Raw genomic sequence first — 18,392 nt, 5'->3', positions numbered from 1 at the left:
GGTATGAACAAGTGAGTAAGGTTTAAAGGTAACCGATAGCAAACAATGGATAGTTCGCGATGACATACCTCAAGAATCAGGAATTAGGTTAAGCAGAACATGCTTCGAGGTAGATTTTGGGGCGCTAACGTACATTGAGAACAAATGAGTTGAAGGTTAGCACTGCGATCAAAGAGTTAGGTTTGAATGTTACGCGCTAAGGTACAATGAGATCAAAAGAGTAAGGTTTGTGCTAATGTACATTGAGAACAAATTATTTGAACGTTAGATCCATCAGTTGGGTTTGATGATTAGCACCAACGTACATTGAGACCCATCAGTTAAGTTTGAAGGTAAGCGCTTAGATACATCGAGAACAAATGAATCGGATTGAAGGTTACTGCTTATGTGCATTGAGAACCATGCATCAGGATTGGAAAAAATGAAATGAAATGAATGGAGTTTTACGTCCTACTCTTCTGCACCTTGTGGGCTAATGAAGACGGGCAACGCCATGCAGGATGCCATGAGGGAAATTTTGCCAACACAGCGGCATTAGCCTGCTCTTTTTCGATTTCCAACTGTCGAAGGATCTTTAACGTGCACAGCCTGTAGCACACGAGGCCTCGGTTTATTGTTAGCACATCCGAACGACTAGACGCTTTTTCCATGTCAGCCCCTCTTACCTGCATCACTGACAGGGGGAAACCGGGTTGAAAAATCCGAAGGTATTATCTCGACCTATGCCGGGATTGAACCCTGGACCTTCAGGTTAGCGAGCAAGCGTCTAACTCACTGAGCCACCGCGGCTCCCCATCAGGATTGGAGGTAACCACTTATGTTTATTAGGAACCATGGGTAAGGTGTGGAGGTTAACACTAAGGTACGTTGAAATCAATGAGTTAGGTTTGAAGGTCAGCACTAAAGAAAATGAATAGCAATCAATTTGAAGGTTAATACTAACATACCTTGCGAGCAATCGATACCAGACCAACCTGATGCACAACCTCCTTGGCATAAACCGTCCGCTGGATTACACGATGAATTACTATATTTACAGTTCCTCTTACTACAATGCTTACTACATCCGACACCATAGGGTCCGTCAACACAAACTAGAATGGACCAAATCATACATACAGTTTCCAGCTATGCCTATACATTACGTTTTTATCAATGACGCCATAAAATCGCTAATATTAACTGCTTGCGACAAGTATAATATTAATAACGCACTGGGAATGATGACAGTGTTTATTGTAGCCATCGTGGACAATCCACACCCCCATTCGTCATACTTGGTTAAAAGACTTGTCAAAACTCGTATTCGGCATACGATGTATTGTATCCTACTTATCTGTTGAATTTGTAGAAGAACTGGAAGTTAAATTTAAATTACAAAAAGTAGCATGGGATGGCCGAAATTAAGTTTATATATGCAGCTTTCAACACACATGAACTACTTGAAATACGTACGAGTACTGCAGCTATTTCCAGTCCAATTTGGTAGACAACCATTACTACACAAACCAGTATCTACATTACATCGTTCCTGATTCTTACAATAACATAAACCAGAACAATCTTTACCAAATGTACCATTGGCACACACTAAAAGTATAAACAATTAATTAAAAATCATAATTCACTTCATACAGTTTTCAAAGATTAATAGTTGAACATACAAGATTGATAACATGTACGTATGTACATCTAGATCTGTTTTGCAATAAGATTGCTGTGAGATAGCCCAGTGGCCTAACACGACCATCAAGTTTTGAAATTATTATCAGTAATATTCGCTCACCATAGACCTCCACCTCGCATAGTTCTAAAACAGCTCTATAATAGTAATCCTCGGGGTACGGTGGATTTTCTCTGCTATTGGTAATATTGATAAACCTTCCCGTGTCCTGACAATGGACTGTATATTCTGAACTCAACGTTTCATTTGTATGATGAAAACACTCATTTTGATTCGATGGATCGTCGTCCTTTCCAATAAGCAGTGAAAACCCTCGGAGATGAGACATATCTGTAAAAACAAAAAGAAAACGTTATTTCAAAAATGTTCGGTGAATGCTAAGTATATTTTCCGGTTACATTTTTAGACAAAATACTATTATTGGCTCAAATTTTCACATTTGAACACCTCTAAAAAAATGTAACCGTTACGAAGTCAAAATACACTATCACGCAGTTTCACACCCGTCTTCATATCATTCGCATTTGAAGGAATTTAAAAGATAAAGTATAATCGCCGTATCTGTATAACATTTCAGATGAAAATATGACGTCTGATTTGTCTGTAAATGGAAAAAAAACTATTTTGTTTTTTCATCTTGAGAGCTGATATATCTTATATACAGGTAACTTACAATTTTCTCTGTAATATATTTTAACGTCACGAATGGGATATTCCTCTCTCAAATCAACCGTCCACCAGGCAAAATCAACCCCGGTGTTGGTGAAAATACATTTGCTCTGTCCAGAACCATTACCAATATACCTTAAATGACTAGTATTACCATCAACAGCATACTCAGATGGGTAGTAAAAGAAGAAGTAAGAACTTTGTGATGCTGATTTATTCAAAGCTACGTTTTCTGAAATTGGTAAAATTCCTGTCAATATTTAAGGTCTATGTGTAGTACTGATCTCAAGTGTAGTAATATGCCGTGTACACATAGCTTTAACGTGCGCACATGACTACACTAGGCAAATCATTGAATTTAACTTTGGTTTTCCTTGTTTGACATGAATGTGAAGAGAAAAATAATCGATGGTCACTGATTCACTATTTGACAAACTTTTTTCAGTAGTAGTGAGAAACTTACATGTATCCAATTGATCGGTTTGTTTAATCTATCTATATGTCAGTATTATAAATGTAAATGCCTTGACAGTGGGGCGAATCACTAGTGAGCTGTTATATCATATTACTTGAAAACTGAAAAAGATGGTAGTTGGTAAAAGAAAGTTATAGACGTACCCTTTTGACAATTCGGACCAGACCATCCTATTTCACATACTCCGGTAGAGCAGCTACCTGTATCAGCATCACAATCACCATCAAAACAGTGACAGGTGTACTTATTTTCCACTCCAAACCTGTCCCCTATTAATGGAATAAGTTTGTATCACTCGACCAAAAGAATAATTAATATGCTCCTTTAGCTACGGTACAATGGTAATCCAGCCAGATGTGGAAAATTATTGTAACGTAGCTAAAGGAACATTGTCCACTGTAGGCATATGTCAAATGAAAAGCAATAAAGTTGCGACATGAAATCTGTCATCCGATGATAAAATGAAACAATTTACCTAAACAATAGAGTACTAAGATACCCAATATGACTGTACCAAACCAAAATGTGTCCAATATGCCGGCCATTTTGCAGTACAAATTTTTCGTTGCACTCCCACATAAGCATTGAGGGTTTGAAACCTGAAACACTTGCCGATTAAAAGATTATTCCCATACTTTAACTCTGGATTCGAATACACGTAGGCCTACTCTAACAGTGAAACAACGTAATATTTTGTTTCCCCATAATATAGTACACTTAGTATGATATGGTAGTAGTTTTCAATTTTTCCAGAGATAACATTTAATATCTGTGATAACGCCCCCAACTCCCATGGAAAATATCATAATTTCAAGTGAGGTTAAAAAAGTATGGGCGTTAACATATAGTTTCCAGCAAATAAGATGGGAATGTAATGACCTAAAACTTCTCATGCACCTTCTTATGCCAATTTCTTTATTTTCATTGATGATTTGTCAAACTTGATGGATACGCACAGACATCTCTCTTTAAACAGGAGTTTTCAAAACTTTATATCTCTGTACGATAGTACTTCATAAACGCTTAGTTTAGTGACATTGCAAGAACTCAGATGGCTTGTGGAACAGTGCTAATCGTCATTGTTCCCGATACACATAAGTTCAGAAAACCTCTTGGTAATCTTAAAAATTAGTCTAATTGGAACTATATCAATATTAAAGAGGCAGTACCAAATTATACCGGGATGCGTTTATTCAATTTTTTTTTCTGCAAATGACATTATGACAATTTCTTTATTAAAAAGTTCTCACCCAGACATCAGTGGGAACACACATTTAAACTAGTAAAAGTTTATCTTTCATATCAATATACATGTACGTCAATATTAACTTTAGATTGGATGTCGTTTTAATGACATTATTTTTAAAAGGGATATATTATAATCATACCTGATTTAAGGATATGGTGGGTAGTAGATGCAATGTGGCCACTCTCAGTCAGATTTCTTAGAAATAATCTATAATCTAGGTAAACTAAGGGGGCGATTCTACAAAGCTTTTTCTAACTGTCGCCTGACTCTAGGTCGAAATTATCCTACCATTAGTTGAGCTTTGAGCTTTGACTGCGATCAATGATTTCGGCCCAATGTGAATACAAGATTTCTATCACCAATCCTCAATCCTATGCCTTGCTATGTTTCGATCCAAAAAAGCATTGCCTGGTTGAGGCTCATGATATGGTATCTTCACAATGTAGGATCTAGAAGTTTTTAATCAGTACCTCAGTATTAGATACAAGATTACCAAAGGACTACCTTGGGGTCTCTTATCACTGGCGGACTCTAGCTTGAATGGGTTTGAGATTCAGTAAAGTGACGATTGCAATATTTTGAGAATAATTTATTAAGATTTAAATAAATGTATTAGATTAACTAAACAGGAAAATAACATTTTTTGGAGTGCTGATGTGAACTTTTTTTAGCAATTTAAAACTCTTGTTCATCTTCTTGACAATTGTTTTAAAGAAGCTGTTTTCACTATTAGAAGAAGAATTGTCCAATATCATTGGTATTGCATGCATGGTTTATAATATTCATCATATTTTATACCTTAAATTAAATAAAACCCAGGGTTATCGCATGCTTCATTTATCTTCCATAAAACTACTTGTTTTTCTTATTTTTGTTACTATGCTTGTGGGAAACTACAGAAACAAACTTAGGTGCGTCATCAGTAGCACTACCAGTCTCGGGTGATTTATTGGATTCTATAGGTACGAGAGGAGTCTTGTGATTATCTTCCAGGAAGGGCGAAGACTGTGCCGTGTGGGTTTTTCCATTGTTGCTTGTTGCATTTTGTGGCTTTTGTGCGTTTGGCGTACTAGACGTTTGTGTTGTGTGCTCTTTCTCTATAGTGACCACGTGACTACCACCAGAAGACTTTCCATGACGAGCTTCCGTTTCTTTCGCACGTTGGTCTAAACGTCTGTTGAATTCTGCAATATCTTTAGCCAAATCGTTGGCTTTGTTGATTTCTGCTTCCTCTTCTTGTTCTGGTGTCAGAATATTTTCTAGTTTGTTCACATTTTCGTCATCTTCAACGACAGTAGTTGCTGCTAAACTTCGATTGGTTCTGGAAGAAATTAAATGAATTGAAGTAAGAATGTAGTGTGCAATGAGGTAAATTTACCACCACACCATTTAAACTGTCACTTACAAGGCGTGATGTCAAAAGTGACTACAGATTAAACGACGGTGCAAGTTTCTTTTTTCTGATAAATGGATAGAAGAAGTTAAGCTCTATATGGCAAGGCAAATATTATGCACCTGTATGATTTCCACACAACCAATCTGTTGCACATGATCTTCAATTTTAAGGCTACTTTTTAACGAATGTGTAACATATCCTTGGACAACTATATACAAACAAAATTTTAAGATGGGTTCCCTTATTTTCATTTATGAAAATGAAAATGCTAATACTTATATAAATAGAAAGTAGAGGTGTTCTAATGACTTGGAAAAATACCAGTTTGTCTCACATGTCCATAATTAATTCATAATTGGCTACTTTCCAAGAGAATTGCCAGTAGAGTTTCAATGAGTGACCGATCAAGAAAGGCCAACTAAAAAATTTTTATCCAGACTGTACATGGACATTAATAATTGGTTAAAACACTTATCTATATGCAATAAGAACAAAAGGATATGATTACATGATAATTCACTAGAAACATCAATTAATCAAATAGTCGACACGAAAAAAATAAGGAATCCCATCCTTAAACGAGCTGCCAAACGCAAAGTAAAAGGTAACAGCGACACAATTAGGCGTAAGCCTAGAGCACGACGCCAATTCATTCAGTACAAAAACATTGGAATTTACCTTTTATTTGGAATATTTCCATTCATAATAACTTCATCATTCTCTAAAACACCAACTTTATTTTTACTTTTAAATGTCACAGATTTTTTCTGAAAAGGAGAACATGTCACACTGAGTGTAAAGTAATAATTTGAAAATGTGATATTATGTGATATACAATCATACATCAGAACTCACAGGCTTTAGAATGCTCGATGGAGAGCCTATTTGATTTCCTGGTCGAGCTCAACTCTTTCATTCGTATCACTTTTCAAAGAATATATTCGACGTCTACATTAACCAATCAAATTTCTACTCTCTCCAGCGCTGGCATTTTGTAACATGGGTTTATCAGGTTAGGTCAAGAGGTTAATTTGACGAACGTTTATGACGACTAAATTAAAAATAAAAGCTAATAAAAACAGAAACGGAAAGTTTGGTTGGTCTGCATGTGGCTATTTTTGGAACGTGCACATGATACGGGGTTCTTACCTTTGGATCTATATCCTGTCTGTGTTGAGCTGCATGTTTTAAACACAATTTCTCTTCATTTTTAGATCCATTGAAATATTCCGGATGATAGGACTGTCTCCTGTGAGTAGGTGCTAAATGTAATTGATCATCAGTTTCACTTGGTATCACTAACATTATAGGTTTAGATACTTGATCAAACTGAAAAACAAATAATTGCACGTGTTGATTTAACCTGAACACATTTTTGGAAGGTTTTTGACTCTGTCCATTACTAGTTACTTATATCCTTTTATGCCTATATGTTAAAATGATTTGGGTCTTGAATATACGTAAATATAAGTACCAGAATTGTGCGGAAATCACACAATTCCTTCATTTCACTTTCTATGTATGCCTTTTCTATTCATGGCCGAGTCTCAAGACAAAACGAGTCGTTATTTTAACTTTCAAACGCGCAAAATTCTGGATACACGCGGCTCAATTTACGATAGTTGTGAACACTATTACGGTATAGCTTAGATTCTGAGATAAGGTACGATTGACGAAATAGATGACGATTCTCTTAATTAAACCTTTGCCAATGACAAAGTTTGTGTCCACGGTGACAGATATTTTCAACAATATCAACAACGATACTAACCTTGAATTCCAATTTCAGGCAAGTCCAAGGAATATAACATGGTCCATGATAGTTTTCTTTAGTGAAGGCATTCTGTGCATGACCTACAAATATAGTTAAGGTACGTTGGCTATAAATACATTTCCAAATGAAATTGTAATAGATCAATACCTCACTGATACCCTATCTATGAACACTTTAGTGACACTTCTCTACACCCTTGATGATATTGAAAGTTTTGTCATCGCTCTGAATGATAGTTACAGTGTCTTTGTCGATCTGAATGATAGTAATAGTGTCGTTGATGCTCTGAATGATAGTAATAGTGCCGTCGTCGCTCTGAATGATAGTAATAGTGTCGTCGCCGCTCTGCATGATAGTAATAGTGTCGTCGCCGCTCTGCATGATAGTAATAGTGTCGTCACCGCTCTGAATGATTGTAATAGTGTCGTTGCCGCTCTGAATGATAGTAATAGTACCGTCGTCGCTCTGAATGATAGTAATAGTGCCGTCGATGCTCTGAATGATAGTAATAGTGTCGTCGCTGCTCTGAATGAAAGTAATAGTGTCGTCGCTGCTCTGAATGATAGTAATAGTGCCGTCGTCGCTCTGAATGATAGTAATAGTGTCGTCGCCGCTCTGAAAGATAGTAATAGTGTCGTCACCGCTCTGAATGAAAGTAATAGTGTCGTCGCTGCTCTGAATGATAGTAATAGTGCCGTCGTCGCTCTGAATGATAGTAATGGTGTCGTCGCCACTCTGAATGAAAGTAATAGTGTCGTCGCTGCTCTGAATGATAGTAATAGTGCCGTCGACGCTCTGCGTGATATTAATAGTGCTCTTGACTCTCTGAATAGTAACAGTATTGCCGTTGCCCTGAACGGTAGTAATAATGTTGTCGTCGATCTGAACGATATTAACAGTGTTGTCAACGCTCTTAATGGTAGTTACAGTGTTCTCAACGCTCCAAACGTTCTGACAGTAACAGCGATAACGCCGCTCTGAATTAAAGTAACGGGCCTTTTTATGAATAATAGTGGCAAACTCGCTGAATCACAGTACAGTAATGATAGTGACGACTTCGATGACGCGCTGAAAGATAGCCAGACACCAGATACGTGTCAGTTAATTGGGACTCACCATGAATAAGTACCACGTCTGCCATTTTAGAATTGATTGAAAAATCTTCACCGGGAACAACATATGCTGATTCTAATCTTAGTTTTACCTTTTCTCTTGTGAATCCCTTAAATACAGAATCAATAATCAGTTATCATTTAAACTTATACAATGTACTGCCTTGTTAACCTGTAACATGTTTAACTGAATCCGTGTTGAGCAGAATGGCATCTTTCCGTTGCTAGATCGACTTCTTTCTTAAGGAACATCAACGTTTGGTTGATCACCAGAGAGTTTGAAACTATTAGAAACATTTATAATATATATTGGTATAAACGGATAGCTTGAATGACAAAGCAAAGCCTTTCATTTTTCACACTTCATACCACTCTGCGAGATTCAATCCCCCTTTTGGAAAGTCCACATAGATGACAGTGTTTAGTTGGATTTCTATAATAGCTTGACAAATACAGATCAAAAGATCCTACCTGGTATGAAGGCTGTTCCAGTAGAACTCCAACAGCCAAACGAGAAGCACACACTTTCCACAATCTTTTCTCTAATGATGGTTCAGTATCAGCAAATGTTCTGAATGCTTCTTCCATATCAGCTGAACTGATAAATAATGCCTTAAAACAAAGGTTGTGACATGGTAATATATTTACCAAACGGTTCAATGACCATCTGAACTATACCAGTGCATCTTAGATTTGTACTATGGTGGGTGTCGCAAGTGAGGCGATATGATCAACATACCTGAACACACGATACCACTCTGCGACTGGATTTGTTCTCATATTGCTTATTTGGCTCACGTTTTAATAACACAGTTTTACATCCAATGTGTTTGACCGTTGTCATAGCAGTAACGGAATCAAATGTATCTACGTTTAAGATATCTTGGTACATCTTGGGACATTTACTCTCAGGATTCTTATTTATTTCTTTAAAGTGAGAAAGTTCTTCTTTATATGTTTGTTTACCTGAACAGCTGTTTCGCAAACTACACTAGCCATTCTGTTACCATGTGTCAGCAATCCCATTTCACCTATAATACTTCCAGTTGACATAAAATCCATCACTTTATCTTCAGTCTTATCATTATTCTTATTCTTTTTACTTCTTGAAAACTACAATAGATAAGTTTGGTTCTCTTAATGCAATTCAAACGCGTTCAGAATATAAATTCTATTGATCAGTTGGGATTTGTTTATGTTATGTGGCAGGTCCACAAAATGTAAGTAAAATGTGCTTGATCTTCAGTTTCATTTGAGCCCAATCATGTTACATCCAGTGGAATTGTGCACCGTTTCTGAGCAATAATCTGCTTTACAAACATGTGGATCAAATAAACTACTGTACAACTTACCCTAACAAGACCAGATACTATAATATAAATACCATCTGATGCATCTCCTTCTTTAACTAAAGCTTCGTCATGGTTGTAGTTTATAAGTTGAGATCTTGCCTACAAGAAATAAACAAAATTAAATTCAGCGCTGGCCTCTGTTACCGAATCTAAGAATCTCAATAGCGATGATGATCTCTAAAAGGTTCCAGATGTTACTCAAATCAATCAACTGTAATTTTGGAAGACAAAAGTCAAGGTGTTAACTTCGGACCAACTTGATGAAGAGAATACTGTTCTTACCTTGATAAAGTCGATAGTTTCTTGATCGTCTTCTAGCCATGTAACATTATTTAACATTCTATCTGGTGGTGGAACAGGTATAGTAGTAGGTAGCTGTAGTAACTTCTTCATTTTAGCTTCGATTTTCTGCAATTAAAAAAAATGTTGGATTACATGTGTTTGTAAAATTACGTTTAAAAGATTTAGAAGGGTATAAATTTTCCTCCATTTTTTTTCATTTTACATATTTTGATTTTTATATAAACATATACTTGTAATCTTGAACATTCGTACATTGAAAACAGTAGTGTGACATCTATGCTAAAAGTATTTATCTATAACCTACGTGATTTAATTTTTCTGTTTCTGACTCTTGTAAAACACCATCTTCTAACAGCTTCTGAACACCATCCCTTAAACTATTTAATACACTTCTAGCTGCTTGTCTTGTTTTCACTGATAATGCTATCTGTGGATTTTCTTTCTGCAGAATACCTGTATAAATAATAATAATTGATAAGCATAATATACACATCCTCCTTGATGTTCTCAAAATATTTTATACTCCTTAAGTTTTGGAGACAAGTTCAACTATTCATAGTGTCGCATTGATGAAAGCATATCGGTACATTCCGAGAGCCAAATGACTCTAGTGGGTTTGGGTTAAAGCTGCAAAATCAAGTGCCGATTGCAATTTTCAATAGAGTTGTAAGTCCTACTTTTCTGTAACATTTTGGGCTAATGGCGATGGTCAACGTCATACAATCTGCAACGAGAGAAATTTTGCCGAAACAGCGGCATAAGCTTACTCATTTTCTATTTCCCAAAAATCGACGAATCTTTAACTAGCAAAGTCTAGAACACACGGTATATTTTATATCCGAACGACTTTACACTTCAGGGATAGCCAGGGACAATATAATTAAGATCTTCTATATTTACCAAGACAACGAATAACGTCTAATTTTCCAGTATCGCAGTTTTGCTTTAGGTAGGTAGCACAATCTGTATTATCAACCATCCTGTCGATTAGCTTCCGAACTTCTTCTTCACCAGCCACAAATCCTCTTCCAACGTCATAACCATTACTAATACTAGCTGTCATCTGATAGTCCACAAATTTCAGTAGCAGAGGAAAGATCAACTAAAAAATAAATAAGTTTTTGCTAAATGAGCTGAATTTTCGTTAAATAGGTATATTATGCGCCAGCCTCAGAACATGAGTTTGGTTAAAAGACCGGACAGCTACATGTTGGTAATAAGATCGTTTGGTAACTGTCTATAAGAGTCTGCTTTGGATTTCGAATTTTACTTGCAATGATTACTTTTATAATACCATAATATTCAATACCAACTTACTTCAAAAAACCTTAAAACACGTATAAATCTGAAAACGATGAAAACCAAAACAACTTCTTGTGTATAGGTCGAAGATGGTGGAAGACTAAATTCTACAGCCACATCAGATATTCCATGGATAACAATAACAAAACATAACACTTGCCAGATTACTTTAAAATAACCAGCTGATTGAGTAATAACCTAAAATGTCAAAAAAACACATTTTTATAACTTGTAATAACCTAAAATGTAAAACAAAAACATTGGTTTAACTTTGATAACCTACAATAAAACAAAATCCAATTTGTATAACTTGAAATAACCTAAAATGTGAAAACACTTTGTATAAATTGTGTAACCTAAGATGTAAAAACACTTTGTATAAATTGTAATGACCTACAATGTAAAAAACACTTTGTAAAACACTTTGTATGACTTGTAATGACCTACAATGTAAAAAACACTTTGTAAAACACTTTGTATGACTGGTAATGACCCACAATGTAAAAACACTTTGTAAAACACTTTGTATGACTTGTAATGACCTACAATGTAAAAAACACTTTGTAAAACACTTTGTATGACTTGTAATGACCTACAATGTAAAAACACTCTGTATAACTGTAATGGTCTACGTCACATGACCGAGAAATTTTTATGAATTTAATTTCATTTGATAGAAAATTTAGCAAATGCTGATTGGATGAACAAATGGGTTAGGTTTTAAGTTGAAAAAACTTACCTTGCAAATAAACTCTACGATGTAAATTCCAACAAAAGCTGCGTTGATGGATCGGAAGATTATTCTGTTGTCATACCACATATTGTAACGTTCACTGATTAAAGATAGAATCCAGTTCACCATATCCATAGCAATGATAACAAATATTATATATGACACCACTTTGGACGTCACTATTTTGAAGAATCCCTGTAAACATCCCCCACATGCCGAACAGACTGGTTTGTTTTCTATTATGCGTACGATTACTTTTCTCTGAAAGAAAAATAAATTTGAGTTGCTGACTATCAAGAGTACCACAAGAAATATGTTTTGCTTTCTTAGACATTTAAATCTAATTAATAGTGCAGTAGGTGTAAATGAGACAACATTCTAATCTTTATCAGCACCAACCAACCAATCACATGTATTATCATTTCTGTCATCGTGATCCAACTTACCAGCTTTATTAAACTTTTTGGCACCTCCCATGATGATTTGATTTCATCTAGGTCAACAAACCTGAAGAACAAAAAGCGAGTTCACATTTTATATAAATCTTTGGTGCAAAGTCTGAATTTTATTTTACTTTCAAGTGGTACCTCTCAAAAGGCTGGAACAAACCTTCTTTCGGAAATTGATAGGAACGATTACTAGTGGCTCTAGTTTGAGGGATAGGTCTTGATTTTAGTTAGTTTTCATTTAATTTAAGACGGCTATTGTAAGAAATTTCTAAACTTACTGTCCTGATTTGTCTGAAGCTACCTCTGTATAACCTTGTAACTTTCTTACAGCTTCTTGAGATACCATTCCTTGTTCAAACTGTCTCCAATAGCTTAACTAAATTATCATTATGAGAAATTATTAAAGGAGTACTACCTTTAAGAATGAACATACAATTTAAATTCTCAGCATGGCAATTAGAGTATATATTCATCATTGGACTTACCTGGCGTCATAATAGATTCCCTGTGTAATTGATTAATCTACAAAACCAATTAATAATTGATAAACGCTTTAAGTAGTGGTATAAAAAAGAGGGAGTATTCCTTTAAAGACTTTCAATCACAAATAGCATTAGCCACATACCTTTTCAGCTTTAAGATAACGTAATATAGCTTCGTTTGTCATGTCTCTTAATTCTTTAGGCGTTGGTTGTAGTGGTAACTGGGCATTACAGTCTGGACAAATAGATTTTGGTCTGATCTTCATGGATTGTTCTAACTCGGCCTGGATATTAACATGCGATTCATAAAATGAATTGTAACTACTGTTTTCAACAAGATTGACACAAAAAGTGGATTCATGTAGACAAAGTTCTTAAGTGTTTATGAAAGTCCGGGCATGCGTTCCACCTTTCTGTATTTCTTTGAGCCAACATAACTGGTAACACAACTGATCAACATAAGTAACAAATACGTGAATCATATGATAATAATCGAAACTGACCTCTTCTTTAGAAGTTTTATATGGAGGATCGATACCACAGGATTTCTCCACTAGTTCCCAATCTGAATCAGCTAAAAACCTACAATGATAAAAAAAAATAGCATTGAAAATTTAGACCGTTTTCAAGCAACATATTATATCACAAGCAACTTTATTTGAAAAAATTTAAAAAAAAAGAAAAATTCACCTACCTGTCAGTTTTCAACATATTTAAAGTCTTATAACGAAGTTCTTCCAGATGCCGAATAGCACTAGCCATAGCCATTCGTTTAGCAGTAGTTATATCATTCATTCCTGAAATACAATGAAATGAAATGAAGTTTTACATCATTCTTGTATCTGATTAGGCAAATTGTGGCAGGTAATTCTATGAAAGGGGTGAAATTTTGGGACTCTTTTTCAATTTCCGACTATCTTTGGATTTTAAACGTGCACAGTCCGTGGCATGCTAAACCCTAGACGCCTTTGCCATGTCACCCCCTATACACATGTGCTTGTTTGAGATGTATACTTACCTAGGGTTTTCAGTAAATAAGGAATGGTAGTAGCATTAATCAAAAGAGTTAAAAACACAATACCAGATATATGAATCAAAACCTGAAAAGGGTTGGAAGATTATGAATCCAATGATACAGACTACCTGTATATAAAAATAACAACGATCATTGTTTTGGAATTCTCAGCTTCTCTGATCCGTACAAGCAAAATTTCGTTAATCACAATCTCGTCCAAAAAGTAAAATTTGTATTATAATGAACTTCAAAGAGAAGTACTATCAGGTGTAAGAGTAAGCAAAGTCTGCTTCTCGCGAGACTCACGCCACTACTACATAGGTCAAAATCATGAGATGCAATCAGACACATTTATGCCTGACCAAATCAGCTAAGGTGCTAGAAGGAGATTTGCAATACTATTGTTCTAAAAGTTCGCTATAAAAACCATAGTGGAGAGTATTAATCCAATATTTGTTCTCATACTCTCATTTACAACACCCAGATAAGTTAACAGCCGAATATCCATATGAGATCTCGTTATCTAGACAGGAAAACAGTAGACTTACTTTGACTCTGACTTTTTGAAGATCCAGACCTTCATCTTCCATAACGAGAAGACCAAGAGCTAAACCCACAGCACCTCGTAATCCACCCCATGTTAGCACTAATCCTTCTTGCCATGTCATACCATAACCTAATCTTCTTAAAATGGGACTTAATAACAACACAACTGTTCCACTGAAATCAAAATTTGAGATTAAGTAAAAAAAGAATAATTGCTTCTATATTTTTCGGCTGCCACCACGCCATACCCCTTTAAGGCTCCGCCACTAACTGGTAATTAGGAGGACGCTATATTGTGTCATGGCACATTACCACCCACAATAGCTAGTACCCTTTATAATCGGCAAATAAGTGCCATGGAAAAAATCTTATGCCCCCTGCCCCTCCTCCTGCAGGCAATTATATCCTCTCACTTTGCCATTGTATTTTCGGTCCAAAGGCAAACTCTTTGCAGTGTAGGTGTAGACCTATGCCGTGAAAGCAGCAGAATGATACCTACCGTATAACATTCAGTCCAAGATACAATGCTATCATATAAAACCAATCCATACCAAATATCAACTGAATAGCTTTCTTAGAAATGACGACACCAACAAGAATAAAGATCAGTGTGTTGGCAAAGTACGCTAATGCCTCCCAAAATCTGAAAATTATTGTCAAATGTCAAAGTAAATATCACCACGTATGATTATTGTAATTAAGGATACTGATCTCCAAAAGCAGAAATATAGAGCTTCTGAAGGTTATTTACACATATTCAAGACTAAAATCAACCTCCACAAAATGGCCCTTTAAACCATGTTATTCTTGTGTTTATCAAATAACTATATAAATTAAACACAAACCTGTGAATGAAATCCTCTACTTCTGGACTGATACTTGTTCTCATACTACTCATAGCTATACCTAAAACTACAACCGCTAGAACACCAGATACTCCCAACAAAGCTTCACCTGTAATGGAAATTTCTTCCGTACATGCTCAGGAGCAATCTGCGTTCAATTTTGAATTCTTTAATAGGTAACAGAAATGCCATTGTCCGAAAATCACTGGATATATGGGCCTAACTAAATAAAGTAAACAAGCTTAGAATTGAAATATCATTGGCTTTGGTATAATAGATTAAGAGCAACGGTTATTCTTTTTTTCAGCCGAAAGTGTGAATGGGTAGCAGAAACTAAGGTCAGTCATATCAGGGAACAAAGAGGAAAATATTGTATCCATTTAACAAACAAAAATTGTATACTTTACCAATGTAGAAGGTGGCATATGTTGCAACTAAAGTTACAGTCAACTCAACGTAGACATCATTGAATACTTGTGATAAACAGAATATAGCAAAAATCGCCATCAGTAAACCAAAGGCTGGACCACCAATAGCTACTCGTAGAAAGTACACTACGATCTCACCACCTAAATTGTATTTAATGAAGACTTTGAAGAACAAGCAAGGACTGGAAGCAATTTCATTGCTTGAAATGCCCAATAAAAATCGGTACAGCCATTGTGCTAGTTAATTCCCCTGAATAACGTGTGTTGCTATTGAAAACTATCTTTCTTATTCTTTACGAATATCGCTAAAATGAAACAATCATTCTATTCCAAACGTTTTTAGTTGAATAACGGTAATTTTCATCTAATCCGAAGAAGAAACCTAGAAGGTTACCTACCAGAAAGGCCTGCAGTGGTTGTTGATAGAATCAGAAAAATATTGAACAATACGATGGCAGCACCATCATTCAATAAAGATTCTCCCTCAATAACTATGGATAACTTCTTGGATGCTCCTGGAATAAATATCATGAAACGTGCTGATAAAAATCCGTACAAGCAAAACAATTCCATTAACCAAAATCTTACCCAAAGCGACGCCAGAAACTAGTCTAGAGAACAGTTTCAGCTATCTGAATCCCTTTTCTGACGTCTTTGTTATCCATGATCTTGTAAAAATGTACCAGGAAATAGCCTATGTAAACAGGACTTTTACAATTGCAGATACAATTATCATGACATCATCGGAAATAACTTCATGGGATGTCTAAAATTTGATCTCAATTTCAATAGAACTATCGACAGTAGGGCATGAACTTACCCACTTCTCTCAATATAGCCACAACAGCTACTGGATCTGTAGCACTCATTAACGATCCAAATAACATACCAATATTCCAACCCCAATTATAATCAAATAGATACTGAGCCATTATACAGGTTAGTAGAGATGATAGAGCTGAAAGGGAAGTTAATCAAATTATATATCCGTGCACTGTGATCATTCCATCCAACCCTATCTAGCACAACTCAGCTCGTCCGATACGCTTACTGATGCTCAATCCTCACCAGATACTTCGATTGAGACATGTTGAATAACTGGCTAATATACCTAAGTGTATGGATATAGTGCATAAATGTTCATTTTGTCTTTTGTGTATCGGTTTAGTCTTGTTTAATAACAAAAATATCTTCCTACATACCTAATCCAGGTACGGCCAGTAGCAAAACTTGTGCCGAAGTCTTTTTGAAAGTATGATAATCCAGAGCGAAGGCTGATTCAAAGATAAGAACTGGTAAGAAAACATGCATGATGAGATGTGGGTCAGCATCTACCATTGTGGTATAGATATCAAGTTCTGGTACCTGATTAGATATCAGACCAAATATCACTCCAATCAGCAACAATACTACAGTATATGCTAATCGAACTGGTATAAATTTCATAGCCTGCCGCATCAATGCTGAAAAGTATGTTCGAACAGAAAACATTCGAAAGCAAACCCTGCTTTGACAACAGAGTCAATCGCAAGCGTCAACTTCATTCATTTCAAATATATACCATTGTCTACAAAGAACCAATGCATCGAATCCTACACTTTTGATCATTTATGGTAATTAGAATAATTAATTGAACACTCAAATTGAGTTGAATTATTTCATGTATTTGCTTAACGGTTTTTGCCAAGGTGCCAAGAGTCTACATATTAATTACAAACCATTTATTTTGGTTGTTTCGAGTCAGGCTCAGTAAAAGTCGTTGATGCTCATACAGAGCCAATAAAGATATAGCTTGGATAACTAAACTAGACAAGAGCTCTTTTTTGTCACATTTCTTTTTTAATTTTGAGCTTCTATTCTGGTTTGGTTTGGATTGGAACCAGGATAGTATTGTATATATCTAGATATATATTTTATATACTTACCACCAAATCCAAAACAACAGAAGATGAAGAACAGAACAGATGGACTGTTACCTCCAACATGATCCTCATGGTGGACTGTCTCATTACTAACCATTTTGATGTCTGAATGATATTTCCAATCTAAAACTTTATACTGGAATCTGCGAAATAGCCTAATGCAAATTACACGATGTAAACTAGTTTTTTTTACAGAAAGTTGCTGTCCCAGATGGAAAGTGCAAAAAAAATCACTCATGAAACGTCCTTGGGAAGTGCAAAAAGTGAAGAAATTAGGAGACAAATTGTTTGTTTTCATTGGGCAAACTGTTAAAATTATTCAGAATATTAACGATGTTTTATGTCACAATTTGATAAACCTCAACATCAGGTAATCAATCAATCTACTTTCATGATACCCTTTTTTCTGCATCAATGTATCAATTTAACAATGTCAGAAATTCAAATTATCCACTTAATCAATAAACAGATTTTGTGAAATAACAAACACGTATTTTCTTTTCTTCTAAAGACCTCTGAATATCAGTTATTCAATAATGTATAGAGGTCGAATACAAATAACATTGTCATCGCAAGCTAAGATATTAAGTCACTTCGAGATTTCTTTACTCAATATTACTTTACCTGTAATATTTTGAATAACAAATAAATACCTT

General features: G+C 35.4%; 2 protein-coding genes across 2 annotated transcripts; both read right to left on the bottom strand.

Annotated features, from left to right (window-relative positions):
• Nucleotides 1-766: 766 nt before the first annotated feature.
• LOTGIDRAFT_152632 (hypothetical protein) lies at nt 767-3,373 on the bottom strand (the record flags this gene model as incomplete). The annotated part of the gene is made up of 7 exons (XM_009053156.1): nt 767-900; nt 948-1,094; nt 1,456-1,590; nt 1,787-2,014; nt 2,358-2,585; nt 2,972-3,028; nt 3,304-3,373. 7 exons carry the CDS (start codon nt 3,371-3,373, stop codon nt 767-769), a joined length of 999 nt encoding a protein of 332 aa, XP_009051404.1.
• A 1,556-nt stretch (nt 3,374-4,929) lies between these two features.
• LOTGIDRAFT_152631 (hypothetical protein) lies at nt 4,930-17,833 on the bottom strand (the record flags this gene model as incomplete). Its single annotated transcript, XM_009053155.1, has 27 exons — nt 4,930-5,398; nt 6,152-6,240; nt 6,623-6,802; nt 7,245-7,327; nt 8,364-8,469; nt 8,831-8,971; nt 9,326-9,472; nt 9,712-9,810; nt 9,994-10,119; nt 10,319-10,467; nt 10,915-11,116; nt 11,332-11,514; nt 12,056-12,310; nt 12,496-12,556; nt 12,777-12,874; nt 13,124-13,264; nt 13,484-13,562; nt 13,675-13,777; nt 13,999-14,080; nt 14,544-14,715; nt 15,041-15,184; nt 15,387-15,495; nt 15,794-15,955; nt 16,213-16,329; nt 16,635-16,772; nt 17,017-17,277; nt 17,740-17,833. The coding sequence occupies 27 exons, from the start codon at nt 17,831-17,833 to the stop codon at nt 4,930-4,932; spliced, it is 3,990 nt and encodes a 1,329-aa protein (XP_009051403.1).
• Between the last annotated feature and the right edge of the window lie 559 nt (nt 17,834-18,392).

Source organism: Lottia gigantea (genome assembly GCF_000327385.1).
Source record: "Lottia gigantea unplaced genomic scaffold LOTGIsca_2, whole genome shotgun sequence".
Lineage (NCBI taxonomy): Eukaryota > Metazoa > Mollusca > Gastropoda > Lottiidae > Lottia > Lottia gigantea.
This window is presented reverse-complemented; position numbering and strand designations above follow the sequence as displayed.